This window comes from Agelaius tricolor, unplaced genomic scaffold (assembly GCF_023055355.1).
Source record: "Agelaius tricolor isolate 1412-34295 unplaced genomic scaffold, bAgeTri1.0.p SCAF_2, whole genome shotgun sequence".
In the NCBI taxonomy this organism is placed as follows: domain Eukaryota; kingdom Metazoa; phylum Chordata; class Aves; order Passeriformes; family Icteridae; genus Agelaius; species Agelaius tricolor.
Window position 1 is genome coordinate 51,780,006 of NW_027269262.1, and position 22,445 is coordinate 51,802,450.

General features: G+C 36.8%; 1 protein-coding gene across 1 annotated transcript; it reads right to left on the reverse strand.

Annotated features, from left to right (window-relative positions):
• Nucleotides 1-347: 347 nt before the first annotated feature.
• On the reverse strand, nt 348-20,226 carry LOC139585754 (desmocollin-1-like). The gene is made up of 14 exons (XM_071418689.1): nt 20,029-20,226; nt 19,434-19,553; nt 18,098-18,253; nt 17,060-17,204; nt 16,619-16,785; nt 14,230-14,364; nt 13,176-13,361; nt 11,689-11,948; nt 11,351-11,493; nt 9,972-10,187; nt 8,248-8,481; nt 5,479-5,600; nt 4,176-4,412; nt 348-3,421 (listed from the first exon to the last, which is right to left on the reverse strand). The coding sequence occupies exons 2-14, from the start codon at nt 19,476-19,478 to the stop codon at nt 3,224-3,226; spliced, it is 2,244 nt and encodes a 747-aa protein (XP_071274790.1). The 5' UTR covers nt 19,479-19,553; nt 20,029-20,226; the 3' UTR covers nt 348-3,223.
• Nucleotides 20,227-22,445: the final 2,219 nt, after the last annotated feature.

Sequence of the window (22,445 nt, forward strand, 5' to 3'; positions counted from 1 at the left end):
TTTACATGCCAAACATATTAACATTGGGTTATCTGCTGCTACTGGTTTTCAAATGGTTTTTATGAGGTTTGCAAAGCAGGCACTGTGTATTTTTTACAAATTATCAGCAAGATGACAGAGTAATGCTTTGTGCTCTTAATATCCTGAATTTGCCAAGTATAAACTCTAGTGAGACCCCTCCTCAGCTCATGCTGCAAGGACAACTACTAATTGCATTACAGCACTACAGTGGCACAAAAGCACTGCATTAAAATTTAAAAATTCAATCCCCTTCAGAAATAGACATACTTATCTTCATAAACTGGTTCATGCACAAGAAATGAAGAGTTTTTTATAGAACATCCTTTTATTTTGCAAAAAATTTATTACTCACTGTTGTACAAAATAAACCTAAAAATACGATGTTAGGATAATTTTGACACAGCTAGGTAGATTGCAGATAACCTAGTTGCAGGGAAGAAATCTTCACAATTTTTAAGGCAATTCGAAACAGTAACAACAAGTGAATTATACATTTTGAAATATTCCTTTTATAAGATTTACACAAATGGTACTTGGTATCTGTAAACTTTAATGCTTTATACAAAGTTTCCATTCACATAATTAGAAGATATAATAAAAATAATATTTTTGCAGTTCTTTTTTCTAGTCTTGGTTTTACAGAAAAAGCTGATTCAACTCAGAATTTTAGTTTTTAAAAGATACAAAGGAGTAGGAGTAATTCCAGATTTCTAGTTTGTTTAAAATTGGAAAAAAAAATTATGTATGTTTTCTGAAATGTAAAAAAAAAAAAAAATTTAAGGTAAATTAGGCTAGTAAAGTATTATTTTGATTTAAGTAATATATTATTTTAACTCTAGGATGGTAAGTTGACAACCGTCTGCTTAAAACAGCCAACACTGATTCAATTTAAGCTCATACAAATTTAATCTATTCTTTTAGAAAAGTACTACTACTGTATTTCATGAGGAAAGAAACCATACTTGCAGGGTTTTCTCTAGACCACCCTCCAAGTAATTTTCAAAAGAGTGCAGTCATTATTTATCCTAGGTCCTTCTGAACCACAGGATTTTTATATAATTTAAAATACAAACAAACAAAAACACCACTAAACATTAAGAGAGGGAAAGGGAGACATTACTATTACCTTAAAAAGCGTATAGCCAATAACTAAACATAAAATGCAAGACAAAGCAGCAAGAAAATTACTAGGGAACAGATCTTCACCTGAAATGAAGTCAGCATAGCTCCACTGGCATCAGCAGAGAAATTTTGACTCATATCAGTCACAGATCTGACCGTCCATGTACAGTAAATTTTGTTTATGTTAGTGATAAAGATGAGCAGTGTTCGGAAGAGAAGTGTTAGCACACATTTTTTAAAAGAAGCAAGTTTGTAACACCTTGCTTCTCATCTAGTATTTTGCTGCTGATGACTGTCATTCTTGCCACTGGCAGTGTATTTACTTCAGGATGAATTCATTACCACTTTCAAATGATACTCGAAAATATATTTAACATTGGTCTATGAAGTTCTTAACCACAGCTAGTTCTTACCAGAAATATTCTGAAGCCCATTTACAGTGTAAAACATAGTTTTAAAAGTACTATTTTATAATGTTGCTAAGTTTCTATACTGTTATGGGTTTTCACTGACCGTAATTCTTATGGAATGAACTGCAACCACTGGAAGTCAGCAGTGACTGAAATTAAGAGCAGTATGATTCTTGGTTGTTAGCAATTATTCCTATTACAGATCATTAGCTATAGTAAATTTTTTAAAATATCTCTAAGGCGTATGTTTACAGAGCAAATCCTAAAAGCAGACTTATAGCTACAGAAATAAGTAATTGCACAAGTTTCTCACAGGCACTGATATGTTCTTTTAAGGCACAAGAGAATTCCCAGAGAGAAGAAGACAGATTACTTAACCAGGAGTGCAAATATTAAAAAAAAAATACCTAAAACCGGGGAAGCAGAGGTGTAATACCACCTGCTGCTTATGGCAGCATTCAAGTCCCACTACTGTCATCTGCCAAAGGTATTTCAGACTTTTGTGTGTTTGTGTATATATATATATAGTGTATATGTATGCTTAATCTAGTACAGTAACAAATGGGATTCAGATGGTTTCTGCCAGAGACGTGTGTAAACGCTGACCTCTACAACTACCCCAAACTACACTCAAAACAAACCAGTTTCTCCCACTGTATTTCTGCATCTCAATAAAAATATATCTCAAAACCACATTATTAACACTGTTCTCAATCCATTTGAGCCTACCTTCTGTCAAGCTCTACTTCCAAAAAGAAACAGTTTCATGAAGTCCACAGCAGGGCAAGTAGAAAAGGCAGTGGTAGCTACACTGGACAAAACTCTCGGCAATGGTCAGAATTTCTGCAATGATACTATGTCAAAACTCACAAGAAACTGAGGTACAAACTTGTGTGAAGTAAACATGAGATTTATATTGCATTCATTTGAAGTATGATAGTTTCCTCTATTGCATGATTTTTTTTTTTTGATCTCTTATTTCCTTAAAAGAAAAATACATCCTCGCATACAATGCTGATACCTTATGTGGTGATGCCATAAATCCCTTAGGATAGCAAGTTTGATGGGTGGTAACCCATTAGGAGAAAAATATACTTTTGAATATTATTTTACATATATACAATATATATATATATATATATTTAATTTTCAATCAAAATGTAAAGTTTTCTAATATATTCATGAGTATTTTTATGTCCAAAATGAAAAAATATTTGGTATCTCAGCTCATATAAGTTAACAAGGTATTTGATATGCACCAACAACATGATTTGCTTCATTTCTACAAAAATTAAAAGAAAACAAAGAAACAGTGAGTTATAAAGCTTTCCTTCTCCAAAGCCAAATACAATAAAATTTTGAAGCTGGAAAGTTAATTAAAAGAACACTAAGTTTTGCATTGTGAGCAATCACAAAGAATGCAAAATGTAATCTAAGTAGAAACTAGCATTACTATATTAACCTAAAGAAAAGATATTTTGAATCCCTTTGTTCTGACAGAATGTGTCCAGTGTAAGAAAATATAAATTTAAAGCAAGAGTCATTTACACTCTTACCAGTCTATCTTAATTTTGATAAACCTCTACCCCTCTCAATTCCAAAGTACCTAATATCACAAAAGATGACAGCCACTTATTTACAGGTTTTTTTCAGCACTCTGAAAGGCACATTTATCTTTTGATGCATGTTTCTGCTAATGTCCTAAACTTGGGTTCCAACTGATCTAAGAAGTCAAGTGCCTCTTCCTCATGCTGATCACTGCAGCAGCCTACAGAGCCAGCCAAAGATCCTTTTCCTTCATAGTTATATGAAAGGAGATAATCTTCAGAATGCTTCTGTTCTTCATCCTGTCTGCATAGGTGCACCTTCTGGATAGGAACAGAACAGATCTTATCATTTTCTTAAATTGTTATCCTGAACATATTGCAAAAAAAAAAAATTTCTTTTTGATTTACCTTTCATTCAATTATTTTTAATCACAGTGTGTCCTCTAATGGATTCCTACATACAAAAAATGCACATGATTGGTCTATATCATTATGACTACAAAATATAAGTATTTAATAAAGAAATAATTTCTACTAATTACATATGTAACAATAAAAGAGGAAGAACCTGTTTAAATAACCTGTCAAGCAACTAAAATTCAATGAAAATTAAAAGACTGATTTATACATAACTAGTTAGACAAGTAGTGAGAGCTTTTTGATCTCCAAGAAATGGACTACATTTTTAATGCTGTACATTCATTCCTGCTCCATTGCTAATTTAAGTATGAGGTTTAAATTAGCATGAAGTAAGCAGTTAGACTAAAAGCAAACAGACATCCTCAGAAAAATTCACAAAAGCTTCAGTAATTATTCAGAATGAAAAACAGCACACTGCCTATAGCTTAAGCCAAGAGAAGAAAGTAATTTACACTTATGCCTGAAATAGGTCAAGGATTACTCCTTGAAAGAGCAATATTCCAAAGGGGATGCAGAGGAGCAAAGGAGAGGAAAAATGAAATGAAACCAAAACCAGAAAGCCACCTTTCTAGCACATTTACATGTCTTCCTTCAAAAGCCTGTACATATTGACCATAGCCTACACTTCAAAGAAAATCAGTTTCAGAATACTTACTTCGCCTAAACGAGGATGTGTGAAATTATGCCACTCTGAGTAGGAGTATCTACAAGTATCCATCATAGTCTGTCCTCCTCCTTCTTTAACTGATCCCAGAGTCTGATGTCCACCTCCCTTGACTGATTCCAAGGTATGCCCTCTTCCTTTTACCATTTCAAATGTTTGCTGCTCTCCTGTTTTTACTCCATACCCTCCTTGATCACATGTATTTTGTAGAGGAATTATATTGTGATCCTAAACAAACAAAACAAAACAAAAAAAAGCAGTAGTGAGGACATCTTTTTTTCTCCTCATTTCTTTTTCCTTTTTGATTCAAAAAGAAGAAACAGCAATCAGAAACTTTCACAATTGAAATCTGAGAAGTCTCTTTCTTGGCACTGTGATATTTTAAACAAAGGGCTATCCTTAATATCTAAAGATCAGTAAATCTCGGGAAAGGATACTATGACAAGAGAGAAGAGAGGATATCTGCATTTAAATATGATATGATGATATGATATCAAAGAATGGAAGTTTTATCCCAGTGAAATATGTACAATCCATATTTGAGTTTATAATGGCATTACATTATTCTTCATAGACAACAAGAAATTTGACTCGTGCCACCATAACGATTTCTTGGTTTTCAACACGAAATATTATTTTTAAATTCATCTCCTCTTCTTGAAGAAGACAATGTCAGGGGGTGGAGGATGACAGAAAAGAGGTAGTCTAAAGAACTAAGTTATTCTGCATGAATGCAGTCCTGGATTGAACTATGTTCATGGTAGACTGAAAGAGGCTTAGATGCAAAAAGCAAGAAAAATTTCATGAACATGGACCTGTTCATGAAGTCAACTGCATTTGAGGTCATTTTTCAGGGGAAGGGCAGAAATTGCAGCTGCAATTTACACAGCTATCTGCTAAATATAAAAATCCTTCTCCAAGGAAAAAGAATGTTTTTCCATTAACACATTTTCAACATAAGCAAAATAATAAATTTCAATCTAATGTCAATGTTAAAAATGACTGCAAGGTTATTAAAATGTTCACCTGAAGCTGCCAACCAAATCCTTAAAATCTGAAAGAACTACAAGTAGCCAGCCTAACAACTACAAAGTATGTTTAAATGTATATGGTACTACCACCTCTGCCTAAAGTAACAATTTTCAAATTCTTATTAAATAGCAAAGTACATCTAATGATTCCTTCATTCTTAGCCTATTTCCTTTATCAAAACACTTACTTGCAGGTGGTCCTGTTCTCAAATTGCAACGCTATGGACATCTCAATTCCAAGTTTCTATGTCAAAACAACTTACCATCACTTCTTCTCCTGGAGCTTCTGTGTTTGAAATGATTAAATTGTGATTGGCACAATCATCAGTCACCTGCCTGTGCATTGCCCCAGCGCCACAGCAGCCACAAATTGTGATCAGGATTACTACGGAAAAGGAAATAATACTATAAATTTTACCTCACAATGGTACCTGCTTATGTTGGATAACGAATTTTAAGGGCCTAAGCATCAAGAATGGTTTAAAAAGAAATTCATTTCCAAAAATGCCCATACTTAAAGCTTTATATATTCACTTTTTTTTCTGAACAGTATAGGGAGTAATCACTGCATTGTTGAATTATTTCATTCTTCTAAAACATTTCCAAAAGAAATGCAAGCATCCTTTATGAAAGCACTGTGACTTACTTAATTTCACAGTAATGAAAAATTTAGTCCAAACCCAGGTGAAAAATCGTGTCTTATGCCTATAATTAGGTTGTACAGGAGATATTTTTCATGTCTGAATATGCAAATGTCAAATTATATCATCAGGCACTAATAGGCAAGCTAAATGTCCTAATACCAGAAACTTCTGCTTCACAGGAAAGGTCAGCAGAATCCTGGAGGACTTCCAGGATTACGCTATAGAACAATTTTATTTAATCTCTTGTATTCATTTTATTTCTCTTAATAATACTACTTTTTGTTGCCAGAAACTCACCCAGAAATGTCTTTGAATAACAGAATCATGATTAACTAACACCTTTTCTAAACGAATGACTAAACCTTTCATTCAGAGAACCATTCTGTCTTCTGCACTTTTCAAATTGTTAGCTTAAAAATAAAGAAGCCCATGAGGGAGAGTTCTGCCTAATTGCCCACTGAAAAATTTCATCTCTGAACATATAAACTTCTGTGAAAATTGGCCAAGAGCCACTTTCAAGCTAATTTAGCTTCTCTAGCATCAGCTGTCAGAGAGATCTGCATCAATGATTCTAGCAGGTTGCCTCCTGATGCTGACAGATGGGAAGAAGACATCCATGACAGCACTGAGCAGAGGATGCACAGGGTAAAACCTATCCACAGTAAAATAAAGGATCTATTTGTAAGTGACGCAGTCAAAAGGCAGTGAAAAAGAGGTAGGTGCCATTTCACACAGTTACCCTACTGCAGGTTCCCACATCTGAAAATTCATCTTCAGGATATATCCCAAATTTGGGTATCTGCCCCATTGAGATAAAACATGGATCTAGCTAGCCTTCAAAACATGTCCATGTCCCAGTGTTCTAGCTACTTAAGTAAGAACAGCTAGCTGAGGTTCAACTGGAGCAAGACAGTTTTACTATGACCAGAAAAAATGGATAAGAAAGAAAGAAAGAAAAACCAAAAACCCAGATTCTGAAATACTAGCTACTGCAGCATGTCCTCTGTAGTTTTTAAGGATGTTAAAATAACATGATTGATTGTGGTAAAATAAAACAAACTTCCTTTTGCTTTTCTATATCACCGTCATTGTCTCACTGGTTAATAGCAATATTACTCTTCTCAGAATCTTATGTTTTGGGCTCCAGTAGCACAACATATATTCAAGGTTTTGGTCTGTTGTGAACTATTCACCCTGTCATTTAATGTTTCTGCACCTCAGATGGGGCATCCCTGGATGTATGTGTGTGTAAACTGGGGACAGAGATGCTGGAGAACAAAGCTGCAGAAAGGGACCTGGGGGTCCTGGTTGGTGGCAAGTTGAACAGGAGCCAGCAGTGCCCTGGCAGCCAGGAGGACCAAGCATGTCCTGGGGTGCATCAAGCACAGCATCACAGCCAGGCAAGGGAGGGGATTGTCCTGCTCTGCTCTGGGCTAGAGTGGCCTCACTTGTGTGCAGTTTTGGATGCCACAATATAAGGAAGATTTTAAGCTATTAAAGAGTATCCAAAGGAGGGCCATGAAGATGGTGAAGAACCTTGAGAGGAAGCTGTAGGAGGAGCTGCTGAGGTCATTTGATCTGTTCAGCCTGATGAAGAGAAAACTGAGGGGAAACCTCACTGCAGTTTCAACTTCCTCAGAGGAAGCTCAGGGGCAGACACTGATCTCTTCACTCTCATTACCAGTGACAGGACTCAAGGAAACGGCGTTAAGCTTAGTCTGGGGAGGTTTAAGTTGAATATCAGGAAAAGATTTTTCACCCAGAGGATGGTTGGGCACTGGAACAGGCTCTGGAGGGAAGTGGTCAGAGCATCAAGCCTGAGTTCAGGAAGTGTTTGGACAATGTTCTCAGGCATATGGTGTGATTATTGGTGCCATGTGCAAGGCCAGGATTTGCATGCACTGATCCTGATAGGTCCCTTTCAACTCAGTATATTCAATTGTTCCATGATTACATGGGGTCTTGTAAAATCCCTTGTGAAATCCAGTCTCAGATACCTCAGATTTTAATCCACAACACAACAGAAAATACTCTGGGAAATTGATTCGGCATTCCTAGAAACAGAAATGTTTCTAGAACTCACAAACATTTTTGAAGTCTTTTCGTTGAAGTACTAAATGCAGGTGTTTTTGGCCTCACTTACATGAACATACAGAACATCTCACACACAATATGCTTAAACAAATAAACAGAAATCCACACACAGTAGCTCCAGCATGAGAGCAGGAAGCCTGTGATTCTCATATTAACAGAGCAGGTACATTAAGTCAGTGATGATATCTATACAACAGCCAAAATAAAAATGTATGAATCAAGTTTGAATCTGGTTCTCTCAGCTAATTTTATAATTAAATGACTTTTACTTTGTATTTAAAAAAATGTACTTACGCAGCAATAATAATGATCCTAAGATCATTGCAAGGATGGCCCAGAGACCAAGGGTAACATTTCCACCAGCAAGCTGACGAGTTCTGCCATCGCATTCACTTGGAGTAACACAATCACAGAGATTAACTCTTACTATGTTCTCTCCTATCTTTCCTCCATTATCAATCACACTTACAGGAATTTCATAAATTCCATACGGAATATCACTCTTTGGTGAAAGATACCAAGAATTATCTGTAAAAAAAAAGACAAAACGAGATCTAGGGTCAATGATGCTTGGAACTCAGTTGTCACAAATGTGACCATAATCACAATTTTCCCTGCTGTTACAGCTATACTGCTACCAGATCCACAGTAATTAGTTTCAAGTTAGATTAAATGTGTTGATACAAAACTAGATCTTGAATGGATTTATACATTCAGCACCTTTTAAATATTAGAACTGACAAAGCATACCTTATACAACCCTCTGAAAACATATGATTTGAAATTCTGAAGTTGATTTAGTTCATTATAGGAAATGACACGACTTGGGCTCACTAGTAAAGATCATCAACTAAACTGACATTTATTAAAAAGGCTTTTGGTAGTGTGATTGGAATTAATTATTAACTTAATTTATACCTGTTCTACTCTTTAGTTATATTGCTCTATTCAGGGAGAATGACTATTTCCAGTGGGAAAAAACTCATTTAATCTGCTGTCCTGTTTAGAGGCAATGATTAATGACCATATTCTTTAAGGGCCAAAAGAAATAATTTGTAAAAAAATGTACAAGACTGGCACTGATGTACATAATGGTTGCTTTATGATGAGCTATATGAAACAATGATGTACATAATGGTTGTTTTATGATGAGCTATATGAAACCATGGGTATCATCCAAAATGCAGCTTTCAATTTGCCTGATATAAAACTTGAAACTCTTAGATGCCTTTGCTTTCAGACTTTTCTTTCTTTTGCCTTTCTTAGTGAGATGGAATGATATCCTTTGCAACCAATTCATGTCACCATAGTAGCAAATGTAAGTGCTGCTCTTGTTGCCATCATCTGGCAACCACCAGGAAACTACCATCACTATAACTTTTTATATCAACAAATTTCAGGAAACAGTGATTCCTTTGCTAATAAATTGTTTATCTACTGCCCAGATCAGCTTTACAAAAAGTGTGCTGGGTAACAACAGCAGTAACATAAAAACTTACAGAACTTTTTTTTTTTTGTCAGCTTATAATTAATTTTAGGTAAAGTTTCAGTTTCCCAGTCCTCCATCATAATAACTGACTAAGAAAAGTTCTATTTCTCTCTGGAATACCAGTCATTTCATTCTTAAACTCCTTATGAATTATGAATCTATAGTGCGTTTTCCAGGTGTTAGTGCATTACATCAGATTTTGTTCTCTCCTGATCTTCTTATGTCATGATTTCAGACAGCAGCTGATTTCTCACCCAAGGATGCTTGGGACAGATTCTTCTTCTTTAAGAGACAGATCTTTCTCCTTGAGTTTGGGATGCCAACAGTGTCGTCACTGGATGATAACTAGAGGGACCACTAGAGATCATCAGCAAGCCCCAAAGTATCTCCACTGACTACACCAATTCCAAGCAGAGATTCATCCAATCTAATCCTGCAGAATACCCAAGTGAGAGACAGCAAAGCCTCCTCTGGCAGCCTGCAGCTGAGTGAGGAGGAGGAGGAGGAGGAGGAGGAAGTTTTCACATACCATCGTGTGGAGTTAGCTTCCACATGGAAGCCAGTCTGCGGTCGTTTATGCGATATTCAAAGGGCGCGCTGTACGGAGCCTCGTCACCATCCTGGGCCGTGAGGCAAATCGGTTTTCTGTCTCTGCACATGATATAGTCTGTTTGAGTGATTCGGGGGAAATTCTTGTTGCCAGGCACGATGCAAACCTGAATTGTTCCAGTGCCTGTTTTACCATCTATGAGATAAAAATAACTCGGTTTAGCGCTTACTTCAAACATTGACACAGTTTCTGGTCCAAACTTTCACAATTAAATATCATTAACTGTAATATTCATGTTTAGAAGTAAGCTGGAAAGCAACTGCTGATTTAGCCAGAGAGAGAGGGGGAGTTCTCACAGCTCTTTCTTGGCTGCTTCTCTTTGCTTGGCTGGTTGCAGACACATCAGCAGCTCCCACATCTCCATATTCTGCATGTTCAGACTGTATTTTGCTGAGTGTGTGTGTCTGTGTGGGAACACATACTACTCTAACAGGTAGGAGGGGTAAGAGGAGGAAGACCTCATAAACCAGGAGTAAAGGATACTATGACAAGCAGAGACAAAAGCAGAAAGTGAAGACTTCCATCCTTCTAACTTCTGGAAAGAGAAAATTAACTACACTTTCCCTAACTTCTGGGAACAAAAACCCTAAGGGAACAGAGCACTTCTTTCTGTCCCCTACCCTTTAAGTCACCATGCATTCATCAGTGGCACATACCAAGTCACCAAAGTCAACACAAGAAATAAATGAACTCTTCCTTCCTATTATAGTTTTTCCAATACACAAATGGTCGATGTTTGTCATATGCATTCCAGTGAAACTACATCATCTACTTTTTAATCCTTTTTTCTAGAAATAGTTGACTGCAGATGCCTATATCATGCTTACTACATAGACAATAGAAGTTCTAAACAATTTAAATTTGTATTATTAACATTTGACTTTTAAATGCAAACTTTGACAGAGTTAGAATTGTTTGCTGCAAGTTCAATGACTTCTTTTCAAAAAGTCCTCTCTACTTTCTCTGTTGTCTAGCTCACAACTGCCAGGAGCAATCACTTAAAAAATAATAGCCAAGAAATAGAAGAAATATACTCCAGAGAAAAATTTCTCAATTTAAAATTACTAAAGGCTTTTAAATGGGGTAGATAACTTCTCAAAACATTGAGATCATGCCTGATTTATAAAGGCTCTCCCTGCTAAATAATATTTCCCTAAGCATTCAACAGAGCTATCACAAAGACAAGACAATGGACCAGGTGTGTCACTGGTCTGAACCACTACAGTTGTGCCCACACTACATTTGCACATAAATATCTGTTACACACCACAGAGACTCCAACAACATTCAGTACTCACTTCTGTCTATTGCAAGGACTGTGACATTGCATTGACCTCGTCTCATTTCTCCTATGTCTCGGTCCAAGACCCTAACAGTTCTGATTTCACCTGATTTGTCATCTATGTTGACCCAATTACACTGGCCAGGTGGTATCCGGTATCTGTGAAGAATAATTTGTCTTGTTAAAGATCCCAAACATATGTATACATACACATATTGAGATATATGCATTCATATACACCGACAGGTGTGCAGGTGCACACACATACATAGAGCCTCAACAGCTATTTCCCCCTTCCCGTATCCTACCCATGCTGTATTAAAAAAAAACCTAGTAAAGAAAGCAGTTTCATACCTTATGCCCTCACTATTTCCAGTTTCTGGATCTTGTGCTACGTATCTCCCAATAGCCGTCCCAATATCTTCGCATTCTTTAACGTCTAAGCGCAACAGACAGGGTTTAAACACCGGTCCCTCGTCCACATCCAGGACATGCACGGTAACGGAGCTGGTGCTCTGGGAGAGTTGTTGGGAATGGGGAGCCAGCAGGTAGGGTGCCTCATTGTTGACTCCAATCACCAGGATCCTTTGCTTGGCAGTTTCATAGTCCAGTCCCTGTAACAAAGGTGAGGCGGTGTTTTTCCCTTCAAACCAACACAAAACCTAACATTCTTTTCACCACGCAATTATTACAGCTGAAACTGTACCACATTTACAAAAGAAGCCAACTGTCTTCAAATCAGCCATTGAGACAGAGTAAAAGAACATGATTTTTTTTTTTTAATGTGAAGTTTTAAGTTAGTCAAAGAAAAAGGCCTAAAAAATACCAAGCAATACCACTGCAAAATTTTGGATAAATATTCTGAAAATTAGTTACTAAAAGAACAGAAAGCAATTAAATGTAGTGGGGGATTTTCTTCTTCTGATTTAGTTAGTCATTATTTTAGCTTACATATATTTGCTTTTCACCAACGGTCAATCACACTTCTCTCTAGAAGCTACAAATCCACCTGAGAATTTATGGAGTTGACAGTAAGTAGTAACCATTTATTCTTCAGACACGTTCTCCAAAGACATTTTATGGCTTTAATAGAGCAAATGTTATCCTAAAGTCATAATATTCTCTAGTCTACTACAGCATTACAATAAATGTAAGAAATTTCTACTGTGTTCATATACCAGGGACAGAGCTTTGGAAAAAGTTCTAATCATTACTAGGAACAAAAAACCCATAATAAATAATATTAATTTAAAAAATGACTAGCATCTCTACCTCTACAATTTACATGTTCAAGTTTTAATACTAATTTTTTCTGCTCCTTAGAAGTTACTTCTTATGGCAGTTATAAAAGATAATGAAAAAGAGGCAAAGGGACCTGCTGAAGGACAGATGCAATGGGCCTTTTACCTCACATCTGTAAAACACTGTTAACAAATAACTAAACTGACACAAATTCTTTTATGTATATGGACTTCCTCCCATGCCAGAAAAGCAAACCTGAAGTCAGTACACTGCAAAATAAAACCTGGAGAGCTTTATGCTGAACAAGGAAGTCTAAGTAACTCCCAGAGAGAACAAGACTGAAGAGTCCCTGCTTTGCCACTCTCTCATTTCTGTTAAAAACCATGAATCATTCCTCAGTTACATCCCTAAGCCTAAACAACTCCAACTGTAGAACCAGGCCAAAGCACCAAGCTCTTCTGAAATGAAAAACCACATTCTTTGGATTCTGAACACACAAAATTGAGGAAGAGTCTGGAAGGCAAGCTTTGTGTGTTATGTTTTAAAACCAAAACTTGAAAGTCCATAAATTTTCCCCTAGTCCTTCAATTTTTACTTACCTTAACAACACACAGTATTCCTTCATTTGTGTTTTTGTCTGTTGTAATTTCAAAGGCCTGATCATCATTTCCTCTTATAATTTCATATACTGCTCCTGAGCCAGGTGAACCAGGTTCATCAAGATCAACAACAGAGACTCTCAGTATTTCTACATTCACTCTGTTTTCTTCCACTCGTGTTTCATACTTGGAGTACCCAAAAAAAAAAATTTAAATCAGACAATAGTGTTCCATAAGGCAGGACTGAAGAACATCATATTTAAATAAGACTACTTCAACCTAAGGAGTCAATTTACCAGGTTGATGTAATTATTTATTTTGTTTTCATGTATTAGTGTATTTTCCCCATTCCTCCCTTATACCCTGAGTCAAACAAGAAACCTTTCCTGACAGTACAACTGAAATCTCAGCTTCTTCATACACTCAAACTATCACTGACACAATTAATTCTGGAATTCTCCTTACAGGAAAGGTAAATTAGCAGTTTCTCTCAGTTACATCAGCTATAGATTGTAATTTGCATTCATGCAAATTGATCAAGCAACATGATCAAGCTGAGAGTTAGAAAAGGCATTGGGGTAAATGTTAAAAAATATATAAATAAACAAACAATAACTTGCAAAAATCCAAAATGGATTAAATACATCTCTACTTTGATGGCAAAAGATAAAAGGATTTTTTGTATTTTTTGTGTTATTCTGTACAAGCTGAAGAAGAGCAGATAAGAGTATTCTCAATATTACTGATGATATTCTACAGCAGTGAACAGAAAGGGTAAATTACATGTATTCCTTATGAATAATGAATTCTTTTTTCATGTATTTCATATTACAAAATCTCCTCTGGTATTTGAGATGTATACACAGTTGTTGAGACATACTCTTAGCCCTGAATCATACTCATGGCTGGAATAAGCAAAGACATTTATATTGGCATTAACTGTCTCAGAGCATTAGACTTCATATTTGAGGGACTGTCCATCAGGAAATCAGAAAGGGGATGAAAATACCATTTTTTTAACCTTTATACAGACATTTTACTTATGCAGACTTACTTGTAACTGTTTAAAAGTTGGTGCATTGTCATTCGTATCCTCGATTTTGATGACAACTGTTCCTGTAGTGCACAAACCAAAAGGCTGACCTGCCATATCTCTCACTTCAACTAACAAAGTGTAACTGGGTACAAGCTAAAAAGAAGAATAAAAGCATACAGAAGTTTGTCATACTCACTTTTTTTTAACTGCATAGTAACACATGAGTAGAACTAGATATTTCATTCCTGTTCCATAACTCTGCTCTAAATTCAGTGCTTTCCAACAGAATGAGACAATTGGCTTTGGGGCTTTTTACCCCATAGCTCCAAAGGAAAAGGAGTAAAATAATTTTCAGTGGCTAAGCAGTACTGAAACAGCCAGCATCTGTTAGTAACATGCATGCCATATCCTGTATCAAATAAAGCTTCTCACAAAGCTTCCAAAACTTCAGGTTCTTCCCAGAACCTGAAGTTTTGGAAGATACACATGACACAATTTCATCTGCTATTTCTCTCCCCTTTGGAGCAACAGAGTATTCTCTCAGGCTGTCAACAGGTGAAGTGTTTCAATGCATGTCTCTTATTTCACTGAGGATGAAGAAAACTGTGCTGCAACCAGCCTCTGTCTGGGCAATACAGGTTAAGGTGATGCCTGTCATGTGGCAAGGTCTGGCACTGAAGTAGTCAGCATCCGTATCAGTTCCAAGGGGCTCCCCAATAGGAAGCAGCCCACTTAAATCCCTAACTTGAACCAGAACAGCAGAAAGCTTTTTTTAATGTAAACAACCAAGGAAAGGGGGACCAGGGGAAAAAAATGTGTGGGGATAGGGGAAAGAACACATAACAGTACAGATGGATTAGGCACAAAAAGAGAAAGTTTGTAAATCAAGACAATAACTCTAGTTCTGAATGCCTGGAGGTAGCACTGGGTTTCTCTGGTGCAGAAATGAAATCTCCTGCTCTACTTCATAAGTTTATCTTTTAAAGATAGGCAGTGGACTAGTTTTTCAATCTCTCCTTCCTTCAAGTAGTCATTGTGGCAGCTTCCTTAGTAAGTCACAGTGATGCTCACAATCGCTGCAATTTTCTCCAGCTAAAAAAGCTAAGCACTGTAACTGCAACGCAAAGTTTTGCAACATGATGTTTTGCATGGATGTTCAGCCATGAAACAACACAAGTATGCCATAGTATAATTCCATTTATCTTCAGAAAAGTTGTGCCTGCTGCAATGTCTCCTAAAATGATTGTCCTATGCTAGAATTATTTTGAATTACACGCACATGTCATTTTCTTCCTAGTGTAAACTATCTCAAATGACATTATGTTTCTAAAAAGAAATCCTGTATCTTATTTGCTTGAAAGTTAGCTGATAAAAATAAATGGCTGGCACATTATTTTAAGAAATGGTATGTTACTGTTTAGGTTTCAACTATTGGAGATATTTCTGGTTAATATAGGACAACTGACTACTTCCAGAGAAACCGGTTCATCTTCTCTGTGAAGAAGCAAGAAGCACCACAAATTGAGCTTCATTAGGAGGAAACAGTGGCTCATGGGATTCCTGAACACAGAAAGTGTTCAGTAAAAAAGTGAAAAATCCAGAGGTTGAACAGCTGAACAGTAAGAAGTTCTCTGCCAAGGTTAGCTAGAATATGGTAATCTATGCAGAAACTCTCTGGATTAATTGCAGGTTTCTGAAAAGCTTCAGAAGAAGCCTTAGAGACATTAACAAAAAAATGAGAAAGAAGCAGTCTGTTGATCCCCATGCCAGCATTTCATAGAGTCATAGAAAACCTTGGATTGGAAGGGATTCTAAAAACCATCTAGTTCTAAACTGCCCATGCCATGGGATTTCACCCCCATGAACTTCCACTCCCTAAATCAGTTTGCTCAGGGCATGGTACAACCTGGCCCTGAACATTTCCAGGACTGGGGCATCCACAACCTCTCTGGACAACCTGCTCTAGTGCCTCACTACCTCTGAGTAAAGAATTTCTTCTCAACATCTAACCTAAATATCACCTCTTTTAGTTTAAAACCACTTCCCATTGCCCTATCACTATCTGCCCATGTAAAAAAAAAAACAAAAGTCACTTTACTTTTTTATCAGCCCCATTTAACAACTAAAAGGCTGTATTGAGTCTTCTCTTCTCTAGGCTGAACAACTCCAACTCTCTCAGCCTGTCTTCATAGAAGAGGTGCTCCACTCACAATCACACAAAGATGTGATTTGAACTTCTTCACATCCTTCCTCTGGACCTGCTCTAACAGGACCATGTCCTTCCTGCACTGAGGAGCCCAGAGCTGGATGCAGCCCTGCAGGTGGGGTCTCACAATGGCAGAGCAGAGCAGTGTTAAGCTATCTGTGTGCACTAAATGACAGCTGAGAATGCTTCAGGAAAGATCACCTCTCTGTCCAGCTGTGGCAGCAATACAGAGATGACACCGGTGTCCCCATGTAAAGAAAATGCAGGGGTAATTGGTGGGGTTTGTGACACAATGCGGTATTTCAACGTGGTATGCAGAGTGTAAGGCTCATCTCTGTCCTCTGCAATCACTTTCCCAACAACAACACCTGTGAACACAATACAGCAATTTTTAGTTTCAGAAAAATCTGCAAATAGTAAAAAAATTATTTTTTTAAAAAAGGTGTTTCTGTTTTAAACATGTGAAAAGAGCTACTTGAACATTTATTGCTGCTCTTTGCAAATTCAGTTTTTGCTGTAATGTAATACTCCCCAGGAAATCCCACTGAAACGTCTTAGAAGGCAGGATCACACCTAGTCATACTGGTATGTAACAAAGCTGAGTAGTGGCAAGTGTGTTCAGTGATTTAAAACAATTCTTACCAGGTCTGGAATTTTCAGGGACACAAAATTCAAAAACATCTTGTGTAAAATATGGAGCATTATCATTGTCGTCCTCTATCCTGATTGTATGCACAAGTGGTACTTCTGGTGAGTAACCATCTGGAGTGGTTGCAAAGCAGATGATCTGGAAGAAAAATTCAGTGCTTAAGCAACATGCAGAACTTTTAGTTCAATGGAGGAGTCCATAAAACAAAATTAAACACAGCATGCAAAGCACATCCTTCTCAAGACCAGGCTCTTCAGGCACATGGAAGGGGATGTTACTGCTATCTTAGGAGTGAAAGCAGAACAAAAACTCTGAATGCTTTCCAATCTTTCCCCCTTCCATTCCTCACACACTCAAAGTACTTTAATCACTTTCTCCCTGACCCCTCCTCCAACTCTCTCACTTTTTTCTCAAGTTTCCTGAACACTTTTTTTTCAGGTGTTCACAAGGCACCTCAGCTATCAAAATGTAGATGTATATATTGTTATTTAGAACAAAACAAGAACGAGAGCAAAACTATTTGCCCTATTATAACATAACCTAATAAAATGCAGCAATAGGTACTAAAAATTACATTTTAGAAGCTGTTTCTACTAATTGCCTTCTTACACTTCTCAGCCAGTAGAGAGAGCAATGTACCTTGTTAACATATCTGAACAGCTTGAGAGACTCAGAAAACCATAGTCATCTAGAGTTTACCATTATTTCTGTTTTCTGTAGATCTTTTCAACCTTCCCTAAAAAATTCTTCCTAGAAGCGATGCAAATCCAATAGCTCACTATATTTATGCTGCAATTAGAGATTAGGCAGTGAAAAGCAAAACTACTCTCAAGATCTAGATGGCCAGCTATTTATTTATTTGCTACTGATTTTATCTCTTCAACACCAAGGATATTACTCAGAATAGACAGGTGATTTCAGATCTTGTTTGCTACCATTTCCCCTGCAACCCAACTGTCAAATATACGCATGAGAGATTTAAAATAATATATATATATATTTAATTATATTTAGACAACATAGGCCTGTACCTGAAAACTTGGATACTGTTCACGGTCTACCGCACGAGTAGCAAAGATATTTCCAGTTTCTCTTTCTATGTAAAACAAACCCTTTGGATCTTGATCAATTCCTGGTCCACTTGCAGAATAATAAATAGTGTAGTTCTGAGCTGTGTCTGACTGGACCTATAAGAAGACATTTTTAAGCCCAAGGAAAAACAGCAACAGCATCTCAATACATTTCCACCTTTTCATGATCATATTTAGCACAAACAAAAACTCCTAAAACGAAAAAACCAAACTTGATTTACTGTTCACAGAACAGTAGGAGAACAGCCTGACATGTGACTGCCCTCTTTATAATGTGTGTACATGAGAAGGGGAGTTAATTCAACTCATAAATAATTAGAATTATCAAATTAGATGACTTTATAAGGGAAAAAATTTTGAAATCCAATCTCTAGAATATCTCACACAAGGCATATGCAGATACAGATGGCTTATTTCTGGACCTGTTCAAGAGACTTTAGTTTTAGTGCATTCACTGAGATTGTGGTTTGCACCTGAAGAAGAAAAAGTGAAGGAAGGCAAGAAGGAATAAAGACCACATAAAGTACAGTTCAGAGATATGCCAATTCAGATAGCATCTGCATCTCATTACAAGCACCAAGGAGGCAACATTAGACTTATCTACTTATAAACACTCTTCTTCCAAAATACTTTCCTTATTTGCTGAAAGCCAGAAGTTAGGAGGGTAAGATTAGTAGAAGAATGATTGCTCTGCACAGACTCTGTTATTACACTTGTCTCTACACATCTGCTACCAGCTAGTCTGTAATCTAGTGAAGGCTAGATGGATCTATGATAACTTTAGTTCTTGCATTTCTCTTTCACGCCTACTTGTTTTCTCCCATTAACTACTTTTCTGAATAACACAGGCCATACTCAGCCTTCAAGGGTTGAAGGCTACACCTCGAGCTCCAGAAAGGATGTAGACAAGCAGGCAAAATTTACCCCAGTCTGTGTTTACAAAATCCTTTTCTAAGCAATGTTTAGTGGATGGTTATTTGCTGTTGCTTTTCTTTCAATTACACACACTGATTTCCAGGCCAAAGAGCTCTCTTTGATAGAATGTCTCCCTTCTTTTTTCAACTTTTGCACAATGCCATTTCACTCCAACAACTAAGATCACAAGTTACTTCAGGTACAAGATCACGAGATATACAATGAACAGGACAGAACAAGACAGAGGAATAATAGCAGGAATGTCATTGGTAGATAATACAAGACAGCTCATCTTCTTTATCATAAAATTCACATTAAAAACTAGCATGGGTCATAAAATTAAGGTTTATATAAAATGTACCTGCTGTATTTGCAGTGGGAAAGGTCCAAGTGAGTTCTCTATCATGACAGATGGAATAGGGCCCCACCTTCTTTTGGTTCTCTTCAGAACTGTATCCCTAGCATGCCTGGTATTCGGTGTCTGGGTCAAGAATACAGGAAGACAGATGAGAATACATCCATATATTCCTAACTGCATATATTTTTGCTTAACTGCCATCCTGCATTTCCATCTTTTTCTCCCCATTCCAGTCTTCCGACTGACAATTTGTTTTTCCAAGGTCTTCATTTCTGATTATATCTGTGATAATATTCCAAGCTTTTTCATTCCTTGTGATACTTTGCATGAATAAGATCTGCTTTAATTCCTCAAACATGGCTTTTAAGATTCTTGACATTCCTGATTATGCTACTTGCTAGCATCTCCCATTTGAGAAAGGAAATCTGCTGACTAAAGCAACACTGTAATCAAAAATTGCTAAATAAAAATACACACTACACCAGTATTTTGCCTGATTATTTGAATTCTAAAACTTGACTACAGATACTTAGTATAAAGCTGTATTCTGTGAAAAAGTATTTCAAATAAGTAAGATATCTTGGAATTAGAACCTAACCTTTTTTTCTTCTTCCACCAAGTCAACGTGTATTTTCTTTTCAACTTGTTCTTGAATGTCCTTAAGTAATATGGTAAAAGTCTTTTTCTCAGCAGACAAAGAGAGAGCAGATGTTGTATACACAGAACCATCCTCTAGAACCTTGAAGTTCTCATCACTGGAACTGATAAAGTCTGCAGACTGAAGGCATTCTTTCAAATCAACTGTAAAAAAATATTCAAACAATAACTCAAACAGCAAAAAACAATATCCCTCATAAAACAAACCAAAAACCCCAAGTAAAAATTGTATTTACTGACAGATAGAGTCTTCAACAGTTTGTCACTCAGTATTTAAGCAACACCAATACTGCTTTTAAAACCCACTTATGCACTCAAATTTGATGCTTTCGTTAATTTCCACTCTTGTATTCATTAGTGCTTCCTAAACGACATGGGTGCTATATGGATATCACTCAACAAAACACTATTACACTGGTAAAATTATTGAAGCATCAGAGATGAAATTATGTACATTTATATACAAAAATCATTGCAGACATGCCCATTATTGGAGCAGTAGCTATTACATTTGCCTCGTGCTCCATGCCCTACAATATCGGAGAAGACGATTAATTAATGCAAATGCCCAATGGAGATGTTACATCTTGGAAGTTTTGCCCTCAGGAGGAAAGCACTGACTGGTACTACGTGATTTAATACTCTTGGGAGGACAAAGGCCTTTAAATTATGAGGCAGACAGATGGGAGAGATAAAGACTAACTAGAACAAACAATTAGCAATTTTTTAATATGCATGTGATAGAATCCCATACAGGTAATTTCAGCATACTTCCCAGGTATTTTTCATTGTATTTGCTGTAACTTGTGGCTAAAATAGATTTTTTGACTTCAATAAACTCGGTTCACCAGCAAGTAGTTTAGTACTACACCTGGAGAAAAAGCAAAATCAGCCCTAAAAGAGGATGTTTTGGCACCCTGAAAAGGATGAAAGTCAGAGACTCAAACTCCAAACAAATAATCATTGCAGAGCACAAGAGGTGTGTCATGGTCTCAAAACCAAAACTTTTCAATACTCTTTTAATGGTATCATAGTGGGTGGGACACTGCTGTATGAAAGGTGATTGCAAAATTCATGAAGATTCAGAATTACATCCTGCATACGTAACTGACATTTTCAATAAACTAAAATTCCACTTTCAAAACTGCAAAAACAGATGGGAACCATAATTTAAAATGCTATGTGATTTCTTCTTCCTCTTAAGTCTGTCCTTTAAAAGCACAAATAAAGATTTCCTAGACTTTCTATGGTACTGCAGCAGTGACTCCTATCCTTTTTTCATCTGTAGAGTGCAAACAGAGTATTGAAAAGAATATCACTGCCTCACTTAAATGTGCCTTACACTGCTGCCTATTACAGCACTGCATTTCCAAAAATACCAGACTGGAGATATTGTTTCTGATGGTTATATGAGTCAACCCATTAGTTATAGTTTTGTGGGGTTTTTTTCTTTAAAATCTCTGGTATAAGATAAGAAGAACCCTTATGATAAGCAGGAAAATCCTGACTAATTTCACTGTCAAGGTATGGTCCTTTTATAAATTCAAAGTATTTCTCCATAAATGCTTAAGTAATGTCTTTTGAGCTATAATGGTTTTGTTAAAAGTTTTGGGGGGAAAAAATATTTAGAGTTCCGTGTTATGCAAGTTCTTCCAAAGCACTGCAATAACATGAAGTTCTATTTTTATATAAATGAAGTTTATTTACATAGAGAAATGTTAAAGTCTATGAAAACTCACACAGCTGTAGCAGCTTTCTTTGTTTTAAAATTTAAATGTAAGATCAAGGAATTTTCACTATAAAGCTAGATTTTCTGAGCAATTGTGATGAACTACCAATTCACTTTATTTGTTCTTCCTACAGAAATATGGGTTAGGACTGCAGAATTGGAGCACACTTTTCTGCTGTCACAGGACCCACCAAGGACACCCCTGCATTCTCAAATTCAGTCTCAGGTAGCACAGAATCCTTCAGCACCTCCTATGCCACACCTTTCAGTGCTGCCTTTGAAAGACTGGTCTGAAAAGAAAATAGGAGTGGGATGTTTTCTGGTCTCCTCTATTCCTCCCAGTCACCTGCAAGGTGCCCTGAACTGAGGCAGACTGTCCAGTCAGACAGGAGCACTCTCCCAACAGAATGTGCATGCAGGACACCTCTGCATCACATCCCCTCGTGTGCTCTGAATGCCCCAGCACTGCTGAGCAGTCACATCCGTGTTTCACACAGAAGCAGCCTCTTGGTGCCTGGTTAAGCAGGTTTTGTCTTCTTTTTTTTAATCATTTCCTTTGTCCAAATGACTTATTCTCTTCTTCATATGACCGTGGGTTATGGGTGCAGTTTGGAATATCAAGCATTTAT

Bases quoted from the DNA above. Each gene is read 5' to 3' on its own strand.
- LOC139585754 (XM_071418689.1), bottom strand. From the start codon at position 19,478: ATGATAGAGAACTCACTTGGACCTTTCCCACTGCAAATACAGCAG. The intron at 17,205-18,097 runs GTACAGGCCTAT...TTTTTCTTCCAG, and splicing joins AACAGTATCCAAGTTTTCAG to ATCATCTGCTTTGCAACCAC. The intron at 4,413-5,478 runs GTAAGTTGTTTT...TTGTTTGTTTAG, and splicing joins CTCCAGGAGAAGAAGTGATG to GATCACAATATAATTCCTCT.